General features: G+C 39.2%; 1 protein-coding gene across 1 annotated transcript in view; it reads left to right on the top strand.

Moving 5' to 3' along the window:
• Positions 1-16607, top strand: part of PAK3 (p21 (RAC1) activated kinase 3) — a 110491-nt gene that overhangs the window by 56954 nt on the left and 36930 nt on the right. Inside the window, exons 9-10 of the mRNA XM_060138073.1 lie at positions 652-817; positions 9412-9475. Of these exons, the coding sequence (XP_059994056.1) occupies positions 652-817; positions 9412-9475 (230 nt within the window). The remainder of the gene's footprint in view (positions 1-651; positions 818-9411; positions 9476-16607) is intronic.

Here is a 16607-nt window from a genome sequence, read left to right as displayed (position 1 = left end):
ATGAAAAATAGGGTACTTGAATATCATAATCCTATTGGTCCACTCTCTGTGTGGCCAAAAATACAACAGCCCAACTCTACCTTCATTATAGTTTGTTCCTCTAGTTCCTCCTACTTGACTTCTGTAGGTAAATACAGTTTGGTAAGCATCTCTACAGAAATTGATGGCCCTGGAGGCTGCCATCCCATATAAAGGATAATGGGAGACAGAAAAGGCATTTCTGAAAAGAAAGACTCAGAGGGGAAGGCCAAACATAAATTTTGAGAATTAGAAGACAGATATCAGGCATAATCAGACCCTAAAACTTTAGGAAAGTGATTTAATTGTCTAAGGTATTACAACTCTTTAGTTATAGAATTTTCACTAGTATCTGTATTACCCATACCCAATTAGTGATTTTGGATTCAAGGAACATTGAATTTATTAATGATCTACAAAAATGGATACTTCTGAAGTCGTTATTGTAAAGGATACATCTAATAATTATGAAAGTACATGATAATAAATCATTGTGTGTATGTGTAAAAAAAAAAAAAAGAGTGAACCATATGTAAACTATGGACTTTGAGTGATCCTGATGTGTCAATGTAGGTTCATCAATTGTAGCATTATTTTGGTCTTTAATCTGTAACCAGATTTTTTGTCTTTAAGATCTACACTCGTTCCGTGGTTGAATCCATTGCTTCACCAGCAGCACCAAATAAAGAGGTCACACCACCTTCTGCTGAGAACGCCAATTCCAGTACTTTGTATAGAAACACAGATCGGCAAAGGAAAAAATCCAAGATGACAGATGAGGAGATCCTAGAGAAGCTAAGTGAGTTGTTTTTTGTTTTGCCATCATTAGTTTCTTCATGAGAGGGTTTCTCCACCTAGAGTGGGGATTGAACCTTTAAAAATTTGAACCTGCTTGCATGAACTCCAGGCTCCCTGACATCACAAGATGAAAAGTTTGAGACTCACTGTGTATTCCAGATCACCCCCTCCCTCATACTCCTAATTGCACAAAAACCAAGCATTTTCACTTGAAAAACATCAAACAAGGTGAAAACTTCACTAAATGAATTAAGTAGTAAGTTTTATTTTAAGATTATACCCCCAAAGGGGATCAGTCTGATGAAAAAGATCTTATGATCATACCCCAGGGGCCCACACCTGATTAATCATGATGGATAGTTCAACCTCAAAACCCAACACAGTCAATCAAAGTGGGTGGCCACGATAAAATTGCCTTTTCTCTTAATTTAGGAACATTGCTATGTGGACAGGGAGGCAGGGCCAGCAAATGCTCACAGCCTCCTTCCTGCAGTGTCATTAGTGTACCCAGTGTACCCAGTGTCATTAGTGTACCCAGGCTTGTGCATACACACTCGCTCCATTTTACAAAACACTCCTCTTCCACTTAGCTTTCTGAGTCAAAGAGATTTAAAAAAAAATCCTCTGTTGAAGAGTCAAAGTTCTGTGAAGCACATTCATTAAACTCATACTACAAAAGCATCTAACAAATCACTAGTTATCTACAGTTCGTGCCTCCAATCTGACTAACTCCTGCTCATCCTTCAAACCTCAGCTCAAAAGACACCTCCTCAGGAAAGCCCTCCTTGTCTCTCTCAGTCTGAGTCAATGGACCTTCTTTTCACTGCCTTTATTGCAGCAAATATCACACTGTACTTGTCTGTCTCCTTCACTAGACTGGGAGCTCTTTAAAGACAGAGATTGTGCCTTCTTTTCCCGTACATCCAGCTCTAATAAAGTGCCTGGTACAGAAAGGCACTTAACGGATGCTTGTTGATTGAATGGGTCAACAAATGAGCAGACAAATGCATCTTTACTGGGTTCCTACTTACGTGTTCTATGCCAGAGTCTTTGGAGGAAACCATAGAAAAACAATTTCCTGATATTAAGAAACTTACAATTTTATTTGGAAGATAAGATTTAATAGTGTGATACAATGAGAGAATAGGAGGCCATCTTGTTTCATGCAACTGTCTGTCTAAAAGAACTCAGGAAAGGAAGAGAGCAGTGCAGGCTATAGGCCACAGGAAGACTCTGCAGAGGTGGTCGTAGGGCCATTTTGCCCTCCAGGGAACATTTGGCAGTATCTGGAGACATGTTTATTGTCACAGCACAGGGAATGCCACTGGCATCTAGTGGATGGAGGCTAAGGATGCTTATAAACACTCTATAATGCAAAGGGTAGCCTCCTTCCTTTCCCCTCTGCGACGAAGAATTATTCAGCCCCAAATGTCAACAGCGCTGATGTTGAGACAGTCTGACACAGAGGTATTTGGAAAGGCAAAGGTTTGGGTTGCAGTTGTCAGCGCTCAGAACTGGAATTGAGGGACCAATTGAGCCAACCGACTTTACTGTACATGATCAAACATGCCTCTAGTGCTAATACCAACTATTTCCTTAATAACAACAGCAATAATTCCCATTTATTAAGTGCCTTCTCTGCTGACCACTTCACATACATTATCAAGTTTAATTTACACAGTAATCCCTTGTGGTAGGTTTTCATAGCCTCATTTTATAGATCAGTGAAAGTAAGCCTCAAAAAGCTGGAGTGACCAGATCACCAAACTAATGAGTGGCAGAGCCAGAGTTGGAATTCATATCTGTTTGCCTTCAAAGCTTATACTATTTCCATTACCCACTTTGCTTCTGCATTTGCCAGCTGTCTATTTGTGTAAAAGGGAAGGATAAAGGAAAGAATTGCCTGGATAATTTCAGTTCAAGTATTCAGACAATTGCCTCCGTTTTTTTCCTTTACTTTACACGACCTGTGAGAATATATCAGATTTTAAAAATCTAGCAGCCTCGCTTTAGTAAAATTGATTATTTGATAACTGGTTCAAGTCTCAGTAGATTTATTATAATGAAAATACATGTATAGCTTTCTTAAGTTCACTGACAGAGAAACAGGCATTATTTTGAGGTGGGGGCAAGATCTTGTTTTGCTTGCAAACTGTAAGGGTTCTGGAGCTGTGGTTTTTATAATTTGTTGTTTATTCTGCCCTACACTGAGCAACATGATGAAGAGGAAAAAGCCATGTTTGATTGATTACATTTTTAATTAAGAATTAAGTCAGTTGTTTTCTCTATTGGAGAATGCTTGGGCCTAGAGAGAATCTTTTTCCCTCCAGCCTGTGGGCCACCTGCAACTCTCAACCCTACCTTGTGCTCACAGATGTCGGCAGGGCACACCTGCCAAGAAATGGAGGAGTGTTTTTCACGAAGCAAATCCAGGCTGAGCTTTACTGCAAAGTCTGCAAAGTCAGTCTTTCCTGCTTCTGCTTCACCATCACCCTCCCTGGGCCCTGTCTCTGCCACTTACTCGCTTATATAACCTTAAGCTAGTTATTGAACCCCTCTGAACCTTCATTTCTTATTGGCCAAATGGGGATGAGAATCGTAACTACATTTTAGGACTCTGTCTACAGGATGGATTTTACGTAGCCCAACCTATGGCTAAGAGGACAGGTATTGGCGTCAGAAAGGCCCAGATTCAAATCGCAAGCCCGTTGCTCCCAGCTGTGTCACTTTAGGCAAGTTATTGTAACTTTTCTGGACCTCTTTTTCCTCATTAAGAAAAATGGGGATAATAATGGTACCAACCTTATAGCATTATGATAATTCAATGAGAATAATGTATGTAAAAACCTCCAGCAACAGCACTTGGTACACAATAGGTGCTCAATAAATGGTAGTTACTATTTTATTACATGAATATTAAAGCCTTATTAAGATAATACAATAGGACAGACTTTGAAGTGAATCATAACTGAGTCTGAGTGAGTCATAGACCCAGACCAGCTGTGTGTCCTTAGACAAGTCACTGAACTCCTCTAAAATTTAGTGTCTTCATCTGAAAAATGGAGACGACTGTACTGGTATAATGGGGATTTTGTGAGGACCAAACGAGGCAAAGTATGTAAGCCACCCAGCACAATAAATAGTTGCTTAGAATTATTATGCTGTGTTTTCCACCATGAGAGCAACCGTATTTTTCACTATAAAAAATTGGGGGGCTTCCCTGGTGGCACAGTGGTTGAGAGTCCGCCTGCCGATGCAGGGGACACGGGTTCGTGCCCCGGTCTGGGAGGGTCCCATATGCCGCGGAGCAGCTGGGCCCGTGAGCCATGGCCTCTGAGCCTGCGCGTCCGGAGCCTGTGCTCCGCAACGGGAGAGGCCACAACAGTGAGAGGCCCGCGTACCGCAAAAAAAAAAAAAAATTGGGGCCTAGGATCTTCAGGGGGACAGAATGTTTGAAACCAGCAATAATCCCAGATGTATGGGCCCTGTACAGAAATCACTGAGGAGGAGGGGCTTGGGGAAGGAGTAAAGGAGCCTGTACTAAGAGGCAAAGGAGAGGGAAAAGGGAGACAGGGAGGTAGGAAAATGGCCTACGGCCCATACCAGGGTGGACCCCACCATAAGCGTGGGGAGGAGGGGAGGGCGGCCTCACCTTCAGTCTCAGGGATCTGATTACTATGACGTGGGCAGCCCAGACCACAGAGCTGTCAGGCTATTCTTCTTCCACACAGATACTGATTGTGGGAGCCAGACCATGGGATCATTAATGGCTGAAATGAACAGATCATCTTTCAGTTTTACACAGACAGATAGCCTGGGTCTGCCTTGTTCATTGTGGTCTGGTCTGAATCTGCTGGAAAATAAAGAAACCCCTACATTTTAGTGAAATTTTTCAAAAGGTGCTGACTGTCAGCAGAATTGTGCAATCACCTCCTCCTCTAGTCCCTCCCCTCCCCCAGCATTCCCCACTCAAAACTCTTTCTCCGAATCCCCCCTCAGATAGAACTAATATTAGTTTAGAGAGTTCTTTTGCTTTTTCTCAGAAATCAAAACCTTCATTATGCCAAACAGACAGTCTTTTAATTCTTGGAGTTCAACTTAGTTTCCTTGACATGTAGGAGAACACACTGATGGGCTTTTCTGTCACTGAAACCACATCATGAAGGCTATTTTCAAATACTAGTTTTTAGTGATTTCGTAAATCCTTGTACTTTAAAATGAATGGTTTGTTTCTCATTTAGGAAATTGCTCTGGTTGGAAGTTGTTCTGGTATTGCCATCATTTTCTCCTTTTGATGTTGAGTTGCTGAATTTTGTCTCTTTATCCCTATTGTGTACCAATGTTTTCTCCTTTCTTTAGTATAATTTATGAACACAAATTAGAATGGCTCTGATGAAAGAGGTCACTGTAAAAGCTTGTTTTGTAATTCGGAATCGTACACAAGGCCTGCCGTTCACTTGCTTAGCATCAGTAGATGGCAGCACACACTCTCCTGTGACCGGTAATGGGCATGAGGACGCCATTTTATTAGGATAGCAGTTAAATTCAGAAGCAGAAGCGCATCAAAATGGTTGTCTTTTGGTAATCCTCATGAAAGGATTTATTCCCAGTTGTTGTTGTTGTTGTTTTTATCCTGCATACCATGGAAATAAAAGTTGAATAATTTACTGCCATAAAGCCTCATTAATAGAGACACAGATGTAGAGAACAGATGTATGGACACCAAGGGGGGAAAGCAAGGCGTGGGAGGTGGCAGGTTGGATGAATTGGGAGATTGGGATTGACATATATACACTAATATGTATAAAATAGATAACTAATAAGAACCTGCTGTATAAAAATAAAATAAAATAAAATAAAAACCTCATTAACTAAAGCCTGCCAATTGGAATTGGTCATAATTCAGAAAGTGGCTTGGGGTGAAGCTTATTTGCTTTTGTTCAGTCTATGGAAAAGAGTTTGCTCAGCAACTTAATAGTATAACTTTCTTAGAAGACTTTAAACTGCTTAATAGAACTGTGGTTTCAAGTGACTTTAAAATCGTCATTTCATTTAAAAATTTTTTAAGTTCCAGGTCCTTACCCATTCACAGCTGGCTTGAAGGAAGGTAGTTCTCAGTGATGTAGAAATCTGTGAGACAATCTGAAAAATGAAATAGCAACTCAGAATTACATTGGTGGTATTCTATAGAGATAGCTCAAGTAAAATACATTCTCTAACCCCTGCCTTAAAATACGGGGCATTTACTAAATGTAATTCCTAATTTTATTTGAGTTTAATTCAATAGACATTTATTGAGTAACCAATGTATTTCACATACAGCATTATATGGGGAAGCACTGAGGATGCAGAGATGAATAAGACATGGCCCCTGTCCTTACGACACAGTCTATAAGGGGATGTCAAATACATAGATATAGATGGATGGTATATTAAGTACAGAGAAGGAGAGCAAGAGCAAAAACAAGAAAAAAAGCAAAAGAGGAGGCAGAAAGAGAGAGAGAGAGAGAGAAGGTACAATGGCAGTACAGAGAAGGGAAATTATTAATTTTATTCCAAAAACATCAGGGAAGCCTTCCTAGAGGAGGCATAACTGAAGCTGAGTTGAAGTGTGAATAAGGACTTGCCAGGAAGAAAACTTAAGAAGGACATTACAGGCAGAGAATAGCATGTAAAGAAAGTATAAAAGTATATGGTTGGGAACATTAACTTATTCAGTGCCACTTGAATATATCAGTAGAATTGGTGGTGGATATGGGGACTGGAGTTTTAAGAGAGGGAGCCAAGTCGCTAAGCCGGATCTGATCATGAGCTACAATTCGTTTGTTATGGTGAGAGCATAAGGTTCTAGTGGGGAAGTGGGGAAGATGAGATGGAGTATGAAGCAAGAGCCAGATACAAAGAACCTTGCATTCCATGCCAAGGAGTTTGAGCTTTACCCTGTAGGTGTTGAGGAAGCATCCAGGACCCCTGAACCAGAGAATCACGTGATCAGGTCCGCACTTAGAGCATCCTGACATAGGTGTGGAGCCTGGACTCGAGTGGGCAGAGGCTGGAAATTCTGAATCCAGCTAGGAGGCTGTCGGAATAGCCCAAACAAAAAATGGTGAGGGCCTAACTAGAACAGTAGTAATGAGGAGACGACAGATTCAAAAAGTATCTAGGAGGTAAACAGATATAGGCCCAGGACTCAGTGGACAACTACGCACATGGGGAGTGAAGGTAAGGGATAAGTCAGGGTGATTCCCAGATCTCTGACTCGGGCTACTGAGTAGACAGATAGTTGTACCATTGACTGAGATTGGGAATACAAGAGGAAAAGAATTACAACGACTCACATATCGTGACTCTTATTTAACCTAACTGAAACATGGACTTCTCTTACAAAAAACAAACAACAACAAACCTAACAACCATGGATGAACAACCCATGAATGAAACATTTTTTTTTCCAGGTATACTGTCTACTGGTAGGTCTGAATGAAGTTGTTCACTAGCCCAGAAAATAGATCATGTCTAAATTAGCACGAAGTATCGTCTGTAGCACACAGTTTAGCTCTTGAATACATATTTGCTTGTTCACATTCATTTAGTCAGCAAATTCAGTGGCAGCCACTGTTCTGGGCACTGAAGTTACAGGGATGAAAAGACAAGCTTCCTGCCCTCAAAAAGAAGCATGTAAGTCTCATTAGAATGATCAGAGAAGAATATTGATATTACACTTAAATAATAAATAGGAATTCATGGGTTTGATAAGAAAGGGAAAGGGGGAGCATGTCCAAAGACCAAAGCCTTGGATAGTGATGGTGTTGCTAGGATATAAAGTCAGAGGGACGGAGAGGAAAGGAATAATATGAGGTTAGACTGGTCAGGTAGGAGCTAGATGCTGCTGGATGGTAAAGGGCCTTCTATGCCAGACTAAGAAATTTGAAATTGATCCTGTAGTAGGGGGAACTTTTGACGATTTATGGATAATGGAGTGAAATCACTCTGAAGTAGGCTGACCTCACATCTCAGTTTATCCAAGACAGTCTTCGTTTATGAGTTACATGGTTACCCTATTCCAAAGGCATTGTGGACAAGGAATTAGAGAAGGCAGAGTTTAGAGGTAGGTAACGACCAGCACAATTGTTTGAACAAGAGATGTTGAGGACCTGAACAATGGCAGTGGCCATGGGTATGAAGAGGAGGGAATGCATAAGAGTGACAATTAGGAGATAGACTCCACAGACCTTCTCTTAATTAGTTCATGTGTATAAATCTTGTTATACTAACTGACTCTACACTTCTTTGAATAGGGGCCATGTTAGTAAGATATAACTTAAAGGTAATGATACTGATTTTTGCTTCGATAAGGAAAGAAGGGAGGGCCAGAAGGATCCAAATAAATGATTCCCTTCCAAGTAGTCCACTTGAGAACTTATTCCCACGATGCTGCCGTGGCACGGAATTTTTCTGTACCTATTTGAGCATTGCATTGGAGAGTCAATGTCACTTCCTTTAGATTTATTCTGAGTGGTGGCAAGTATTGATCCTCTGAGTAGTGGACTGGAAATTTTGAAATTGCAAAAACCAATATTTTTTCCCAGAGCCAAACATGATAAATGAATGGTTTTCTTGTGTGACTTGTAAACTTACTCCACAATGTTTGGAACAACCTATAGAAACAGAAAGTAGGTGAGTGGTTGCCTAGGGATGGGTTGGTAAGCAAAGAGGGGATCCAGAGTGACTGCTAACAGGTACAAGATGTCTTTTTAGGATGATAAAGATGTTCTAAAATGAGATCATGGTAAAATTGAGTAAATTTGCACAACTCTAAAAATTTACTAAAAGCCACTGAATTGTACACTTTGAGTGAACTTTATGGTATGGAAATCATATCTCAGTAAAGCTGTTAAAAATGTTTGGAGTGCTAATAGGGGCCTAGGTTCAGGGATGCATGGAGTTTTTTTAGGATTTTATTTTATAATCATACAAATTTTTATTAAGGTATAGTTGTTTTACAATATTATATTAGTTTCAGGTGTACAGGGATGTAAGTTTTTTTAAAACAGTAAGTCTCATTACTTTATGATTAACCTTTATTCTCTATTAGAGCCATTCCCCATCCCCCATCGCCCTTAGTGCAGTACTGGGTGCATATTAATTGCTCAAGAGATAATTTTCCAGCAAAACTGAATATACTGTAGCACTCGATTTTACTCCAATTCAGAGAAGATAGTGATTTTATTAAATACTATGTACAAGTCCTTAGATGTTTTAATCTCCTAATCTACAGTATCCTTTTATGGGAACTTTTTATAAATGTTGGGTTATGATCAATCCTTCTTGTTTCCCAAACATCATCAATTTTGAGTATAAGCATCTGGGTTATTACTACTAGTTTAATTAATATATTACTGTTTGTTACTTTAATAAAATATATCATTATCCATATAAATTATAGAAATCACATAAGAATATTGCTGTAATATTTTATTTGTCATTGACTCTGGCATCTTAAATTTTAATATTAAATAGAGGAAAATCAATCAATTTAAATCTCTCTCTCTCTCTCTCTCTCTCTCTCTCTCTCTCTTCTCTCCCTCCCCTCAGGAAGCATTGTGAGTGTTGGCGACCCAAAGAAAAAATACACAAGATTTGAAAAAATAGGTCAAGGGTAAGTGATTATTATGTGAACTATCAAAAGATGAGCACCAGAGACATATATTAAAGTGCAATAACAGCTTGAATTTCTGGTAAATTATGCTTCTCATTTTCTAGGTTACATTCATGTTTTGCATTCTTAATATTGGCCTTTCTGGCTGTCACACTGTTCATTAACCTAGGAACATATCCTGCTGGAATCTGCACTATTGTTAGCTTAACAGTGAATTATTTACTGATGCTTTCATCCCATAGAGTTACACGATTCAAACCGATTCGTCTAGAAAAGCAGTAGAGTTATAGAAACCTCTAAGCTTGTATGAAAACCCCCTTTATCCCTGTCCCCCTCCACATCTGTATGGATGTTATGCTTAAGATCCTGTTTCATTCTCAGACTGTAAAGTGACAGAGTGATGGTAAGGAAGGTCCTGATTGAATGATCCAGAGGTGGGCAGAGTTGGCTATCTGAGTAAGGAAGAAATAGATCAATAATCCCTAAATGGGATGGACTGCATCATTTTCACTTAGTATGCTTGTAGGAATAAAGATTCCCAGGCTCCACTGCCAGAGATTTGATTCAGAAGTCTGGAGCGGGGCCCAGGAATCTGAACTTTGGGACAGTTCCTCAGATAATCCTGACCATCAACTAGACCTGGAAACCAGGGGGCTAGATCATTCACCAGAGCTAACGGTGGGAGTCACCAGTTCTACAAGCCAGCTGTAATTAGACATGTTTCTCAAGCCTTCACGTGAAACTAAACAGGAGTGCCTGAGTAGGCAACAGGGTTTGAAACAGGGAAATGTTTTGTTTAAAGAGAAATGAAGCGTTCTAAAGGGGTGTCCTTAAATGGGAAATGAGACAGGATATTTAGGCGTACCAACAACTGTATGTCAGGCACCCCAGAGGTCTCCTGACTGAAACAAGGGGCTGGGAAGAAAGGGATGCAGCTAATATGCCTGCAGAATTGTGCTAGCCCCTCAGCCACTGGAGTCTGTTTTCAGATAAGGGAATGTAGGATTTCTTCAAGCACCTCGCTGCTTTTCCTGGGATTCTTAGCTTCAGAAAAGTATAGACTGTATATAAGCTTGACTGTTTTTGTGATTTTTTATATTTTATTTCGTTTTCCCCCTAGCTTTTTTACTAAAGTTTCTTTTGAAATTGCCAACTTATCTCGGGAAATAAGGGAAAACATTCATTAGACATTTTGGCTAGAGGGTAAGAGGGACACTCTTGGGGACTGTGCCTGGTGGGAATCAAGGTGAGAAGACCCTAAGAAGGAGGCAGAAACTAAGGGAGAAATATATGGCCAAGTGTCTTCTTGCAGTGGAAACCGTAAGTTTGCTGCATTTAAACTTTCTAGGAGGGCAAAATATATACCTGTTTGTGCTCTTGCTTCTTTCTTTGTCACTTGCTGTCACTGGTATTCTCCCGTGCTCATAAAAAAAGGTTTTGTGGTCTCTAGAGGACCCCTAAAACTTAACAAGTCAAATAGTATTTCTGCCCATTGCTCTAGGACAGTGCTGTCCCCTAGAACATTCTGTGATGATAGAGATGTTCTCCATCTGCACTGTCCTATATGATAGCCACTAACATTGTGGCTATGGAGCACTTGAAATGTGTCTAGTGCAAATGAGAGACTGTATTTATTTGAATTAATTTATTTGTTCAGCGCACACTTATTGAACACCAACTATATGCCAGGCACTGTGTTAAACGCGAGAGAAGCAGAGCTCACTAATGATAGTGTGGGCCCTCAAGGAACTTACAATCTATAGTGATGAATGCTTGAAGAGGCTAAATAGGGTACCTTGGGTGACATGCTTACTCAATTCACCCAAGTGCAGGGTAGGGCTGGCTTCTGTAGCCATTATTTCACCTGGAGTTTTCCTCCTTAACTTCTAGTGAACTAGAAGTTCTAGTGAACTGGTTGCTTTACTTAAGTCAGGAAGCCGTGCCTTCTCAAGTCCATGTACAAACCTCAGCTCACTTTCTTTTTGTCCAAAAGGTTAACACCACAAGGCAGGTTAAAAGAACACAGTATTTTGTACTAAGGTGACTTGGAAGGCGAAAGTTACCTTTTAGATTTTAGTTTAATCTAGTTGGACCTTTGATGGAGCTAACAATAGGAAGTGATACACAATCCATAGAGAAGTAGCATTCCAGATCTTTGCTGTCCAATATGGTAGCCATGTGGTTACTGAGCGCTTGAAATGTGGCTAGTCCAAACTGAGGTAAGCTACAAGTATAAAACATGCACCTGATTTCAAAAAGTTACTATGAAATAAACAATGCAAAATATCATATTAATAAATGTTATATTGGTTACATGCTGAAATATTTTACATACATTGTGTTAAATAAAATATATTATTAAAATTAATTTCACCTTTTGAGCTTTTGAAAATAGAGTTTCCCCCAAATATAAAATATGGTTCACATTATATGTCTAATGGACAAACACGGCCCTAGTTGTAGGTTTAAATGGGAGCTATTTATTTATTCATAAAGTGTTTTTATATTCGGAGTTGTCTTTTGGGGAGCGGAAAATGTTATAATTTTGTTTTGATTGCTCATTCTCACTTAGGCCCAACTGAGCCAAAAATATCATTAAATTTAGAAAAGAAAAAAAAGTAAGAGATGGTTTCAAATATCTCCCAGATACTAGGTAATGAAGCGAGACTGATTCCTCCAGGAACAAAGATTAGGCTGCCAAACAACTTGGCATACCAAAGAGATTTCCCCTCCTGGTTGTTATTTATGCTTCTGACCTCTGAAGGTGCAAGAGGAAAGTTCTCTATTTCTGCATACCTTTGTAAAGCCTTTATAATCTACAGTGAAAAATCAAAGGAGAAATCCTGCTTGCCACTGCGGAAAGTTCTCTTTTATATTCCCAGCAAGTTCATCATTTTCAAGAAAGATGAAACCAGCAGAGAGTTCACTCATAGACCCCTTTCAACTTTTAAATAAACCCTTAGAGGGTGGGGAGTCTTTTTGATTTATCCTTTTGTCGCCTTTACTGTCTAGCATAGTGCTGTTGTACTTGGTGGATCCCCCCAAAACAATTTTGTACAGTTTCGATCAACAGTCAGAGTTCATTTGGCCAAACTCAGGGATTTACAGAGCTTCCCCTGTCTGCCTCCCCCATCTCTCTGGATCTGTTTTTGCCTCAATAAATATTTGTTGAACTAATGAAAATGTTTGTCTTTCTAGCTCTCCTTTTCCTCTGTCCTCTGTCTTTTCATGAGTATATACATGTGTATCTTGCTCTTTCTCTCTCTGTTTTTTGCAGTGTGTCTTTAACTGTTTCTCATAATCACTAGATCAGCCTCACCACATCTGATTTTGTTCTCTTTTGGGTATTTGTGTGTGCTGCATGTCTGTCTTTTTCATCCATGTTGGCTTCACCTTCTGCCCATTTTCATACACACACCCAACCAAAATGGTCATAAAATCAAGATGTAATTATGTAGCTTTTTAAGATATAAGCTAGTAACTTAAATCTATTTATTTACTGTAACTCTATCATTTATTTAATTAACGATTTTTTTTTCATTTTTGGTAGATTTTTGTTCTCTGTTCTTAATTTTTAAAGGGATGAGCAAAATATTGTTTTATTTCTTTCTAGACCAGAAAAGAACCCACTTAAATTAATTTTTCTTTTATTTAAATTGCTCTCAATGGATTTTCCCATGAATTATTGACCAAGTTAGATAAACTAGTCTCTACTCTCAATTTATAGAGTTTTTTTTCTTTTCATTGATGGTGACATTCAAACCTATGTCCGTAATCATTTGGAGCTAGGAATAATCAGCCCCAGTATTCCATTTTTAGCTCCCTGGAGCACAGCAGCTTACTCTTGGGAGCTGGATTTGAGAGGAACCTCTCCATTAATCACCCTCATCTACTTGGAAAACAAAATTTTTCCAGCATGGGTTTCTGCCATCCCAGCATTCAGGCCTGGGGCCAGAGAATTGGGCTCCATTTTCCATAAATCAAATTCAGAATTGCATGTCTAATCATTTGAGGCCATAGCTGTGAGTGGAAAGCTAAAAATGAGATTATTTCATCAGGTTTGCTGTGAAAAGTGTTCTGTACGTGGCCACCAAATCTAAATATTTTGAGCAGATGTATGTAAAGTTTTAAAAAAAAACAGAAAGAAAGAAAAAGGGACTGGTACCCCCCAAAATATCATTAACTTGACAATATGAGTTTGTCAGAAATACATCTGGTGGAGACTTAAAGAATTTTCACTCTTTAGGATAGTTATATAAAAGAACTTGTTTAATAAATGAGGTAGGGTGAGACAGCAAAATTAAATATTTATTTTCAGTCAACAGCTATCATTGGCAAACCTGTGTAATTCCTGAGTAAGCAGTAGCTACGTAACAGAGGGCTGAATTCACGAACATTGGCAGCTGTCCGAACATATTTCTCATTAATATATTTGAATTCATTTTAAGGTCTTTCCTTAAATGAGAATGCACTGAACAACAGACTCTTTTTCTCTTTGAGGTTTCCATTTGTTTTCTCTTCAACATTATAATAAAACAAATATTTTTGAGGAAGCAGCTCAGAGGAAATGGTTTGGATCCAGTTTAACAAATAACGTGTTTCCTTCAGCGAAAGTTTGTTGAGGGCCTACTATGTGTAGTGCAGAGTAGTAGTTAAGAACCAGGTTCTGAACATTTGACGGGGAGAAACGGAAAGTTGTATCGAGAAATAAGCAGGTCTGCCCTACTCCCAAATGTGTGTACCTTTCCCCCATACTTTATCCACACACTATCTTCACTGTCATCTCCCCCATGAATCTCTCTCTCTGGCTACCCCAGCCCTAACTCATCTTTTCTGTGTATGTCCTGAGTCCTACAGCTTTGATCCACACAGGCATGTCTACACCACTTATATCTTAGCTTGTCTAGACATGTAAAATTGCTTGAAACTTTGAAAACCCTGATGGAATAAAGGGAGAATTTGGGGGAAATTTGAAGAGAAAGACAGAGTCCAGATTCTGAAATCAGAAGGCTGTGGGCAAGTTATTTAGTTTCTTTAAGCACCAGTTTTCTGTCATTGTAAGCAGAATTCACATACCTCATAAGGTTGTGAGAAATGAATGAGAGAAGGTATTTAAAGTGCTTTGCACAGTACATGGCACATAGTGAAGGACTCCATAAACGATAAGTTATTTTTAGGGGTAAAAGTCACACCCACAGTTACTATTATTATATAGAGCAAAATACAGTAAGTAATGTAATGTAATTATAAAGAGCTATGGGGTGGCTTCTCTGGTGGCGCAGTGGTTGAGAGTCCGCCTGCCAATGCAGGGGACGCGGGTTCGTGCCCCGGTCCGGGAAGATCCTACATGCCGCGGAGCGGCTGGGCCCGTGAGCCATGGCCGCTGAGCCTGCGTGTCCGGAGCCTGTGCTCCGCGACGGGAGAAGCCGCAGCGGTGAGAGGCCCCGTGTACCGCAAAAAAAAAAAAAAAAAAGAGCTATGGGGACAGATCATTTATAGCCATGGAGGAGATATGATGAAGAACTCTTCAAGGAGGGTGCGTTTGAATAGTGACTTGAGAAGGTGTGGGATTTAACAAATTGGGATTATGGGAAGTTTCCGTTGAAGAAAACCAAACGAAAACTCACTTCAGACTGTAGGTTTCATTCATTTTGATATCCCTAGGGCGTGCAACGATGTCTGGCATAGAGTAAATACTCAGCAAGTATTGGATGAATGAGTATCAAAAAGACCAGAAGAATTAAATCAAGAATTCCAATTCTATAGACAGTCAAAGGTACAGTTTGGCAGGGGAATTAACAGGAAATAATGCTAGAAAGATCAGTTGGGGCTGTGTTATGGAACAAATTGAGAGATACAAGCAATACTGTGGGGTGTTTTATTTGTTTGTTTGTTTGAGTTTAATTCTTTTAAGTAGATAATACTTGGACATGGTATAACATTCAGAAGGTACAGAGGAGTAGACAGTGAAAAGTAAGTGTCCCTCCAACCCTTTTCCCTCAGCCTCCCAGTTACCCTGCACAAAGGAAACTTCCAAAAAGATGTTGTTTCTGGTTTCGTATGTAATATTTTCATAGAATCTCTGCGCACATACGCGGACCTACAAACACACACACATACACACGTGTGCAAGTGTGCTCACACATACCATGTATGCTCAAATATTAGGTGGTGCACTGTGTTTTAACTCACCTAAATATACAAACTATCAGATATATGAATAAATGGTGAATGTCCACTTGTGATGTTTAACTTGTTAATTCACCCTTATTTACATATTTAAAACCACACATTGTATAAATTAGGAGAGATTTTTCTACTCTCACATTTCAAGAGTGGTATAATTCAAAATCTGCCTCTGCATCTGTATTGTTTTTGTAATCCCAGAGCCCCTTTTTGAGTCCCCCAGCAGTTAGCTAAGTACATCATCTGACTTCCCTCTAAGATCTTTGAGATAAAATATTTTTTAACCTACGTATGATTCTGTGCCTGGATATTTTATTCCTAGTTACAATTACCCATTTGTACAACATTCAGATGACTGTTTTCCAAATCTGTCCTGTAGGTGTATATTTAAATCTTCACAACGTAACTTTCTACTATATCACTTTTTAAAGTTTCTGTTACAAATGTTCAGACTTACACAAGAGTACAGAAAATAGTATAGGACCTCCCATATTCTTATGACCCAAATTCAACATTTATCAATGTTTTTAATATAATCACGATGCCGTTATAACGCAAGAGGGAAGAGATATGGGAACATATGTATATGTATAACTGATTCACTTTGTTATAAAGCAGAAACTAACACACCATTGTAAAGCAATTATACTCCAATAAAGATGTAAAAATAAATAAATAAATAAATAAAATATAACGCATATATATAAAAATTTAACCTCTAACACCCAGTCGATAATCAGAGTTGTCCAGTTGTCTAAAAAATGCAGTTTGTATAGTTGCTTTGTTCAAATCAGCATCCAAAAAAGATTCACATATCACATTTGGTTGTGTCTCTTAAGTCTCTGTACTCTAAAGCATCTGCCTTCTTTTACCACTACCACTGACTTACTGAAGAAACTCATCAGCATCTTGTAGAATATACACTTTCTGGATTTGTCTATTAGTT

Source organism: Lagenorhynchus albirostris, chromosome X (genome assembly GCF_949774975.1).
Source record: "Lagenorhynchus albirostris chromosome X, mLagAlb1.1, whole genome shotgun sequence".
NCBI classification, from domain to species: domain Eukaryota; kingdom Metazoa; phylum Chordata; class Mammalia; order Artiodactyla; family Delphinidae; genus Lagenorhynchus; species Lagenorhynchus albirostris.
The sequence above is the reverse complement of the archived record's forward strand: the minus strand, read 5'-3'. Positions and strand labels throughout refer to the sequence as shown.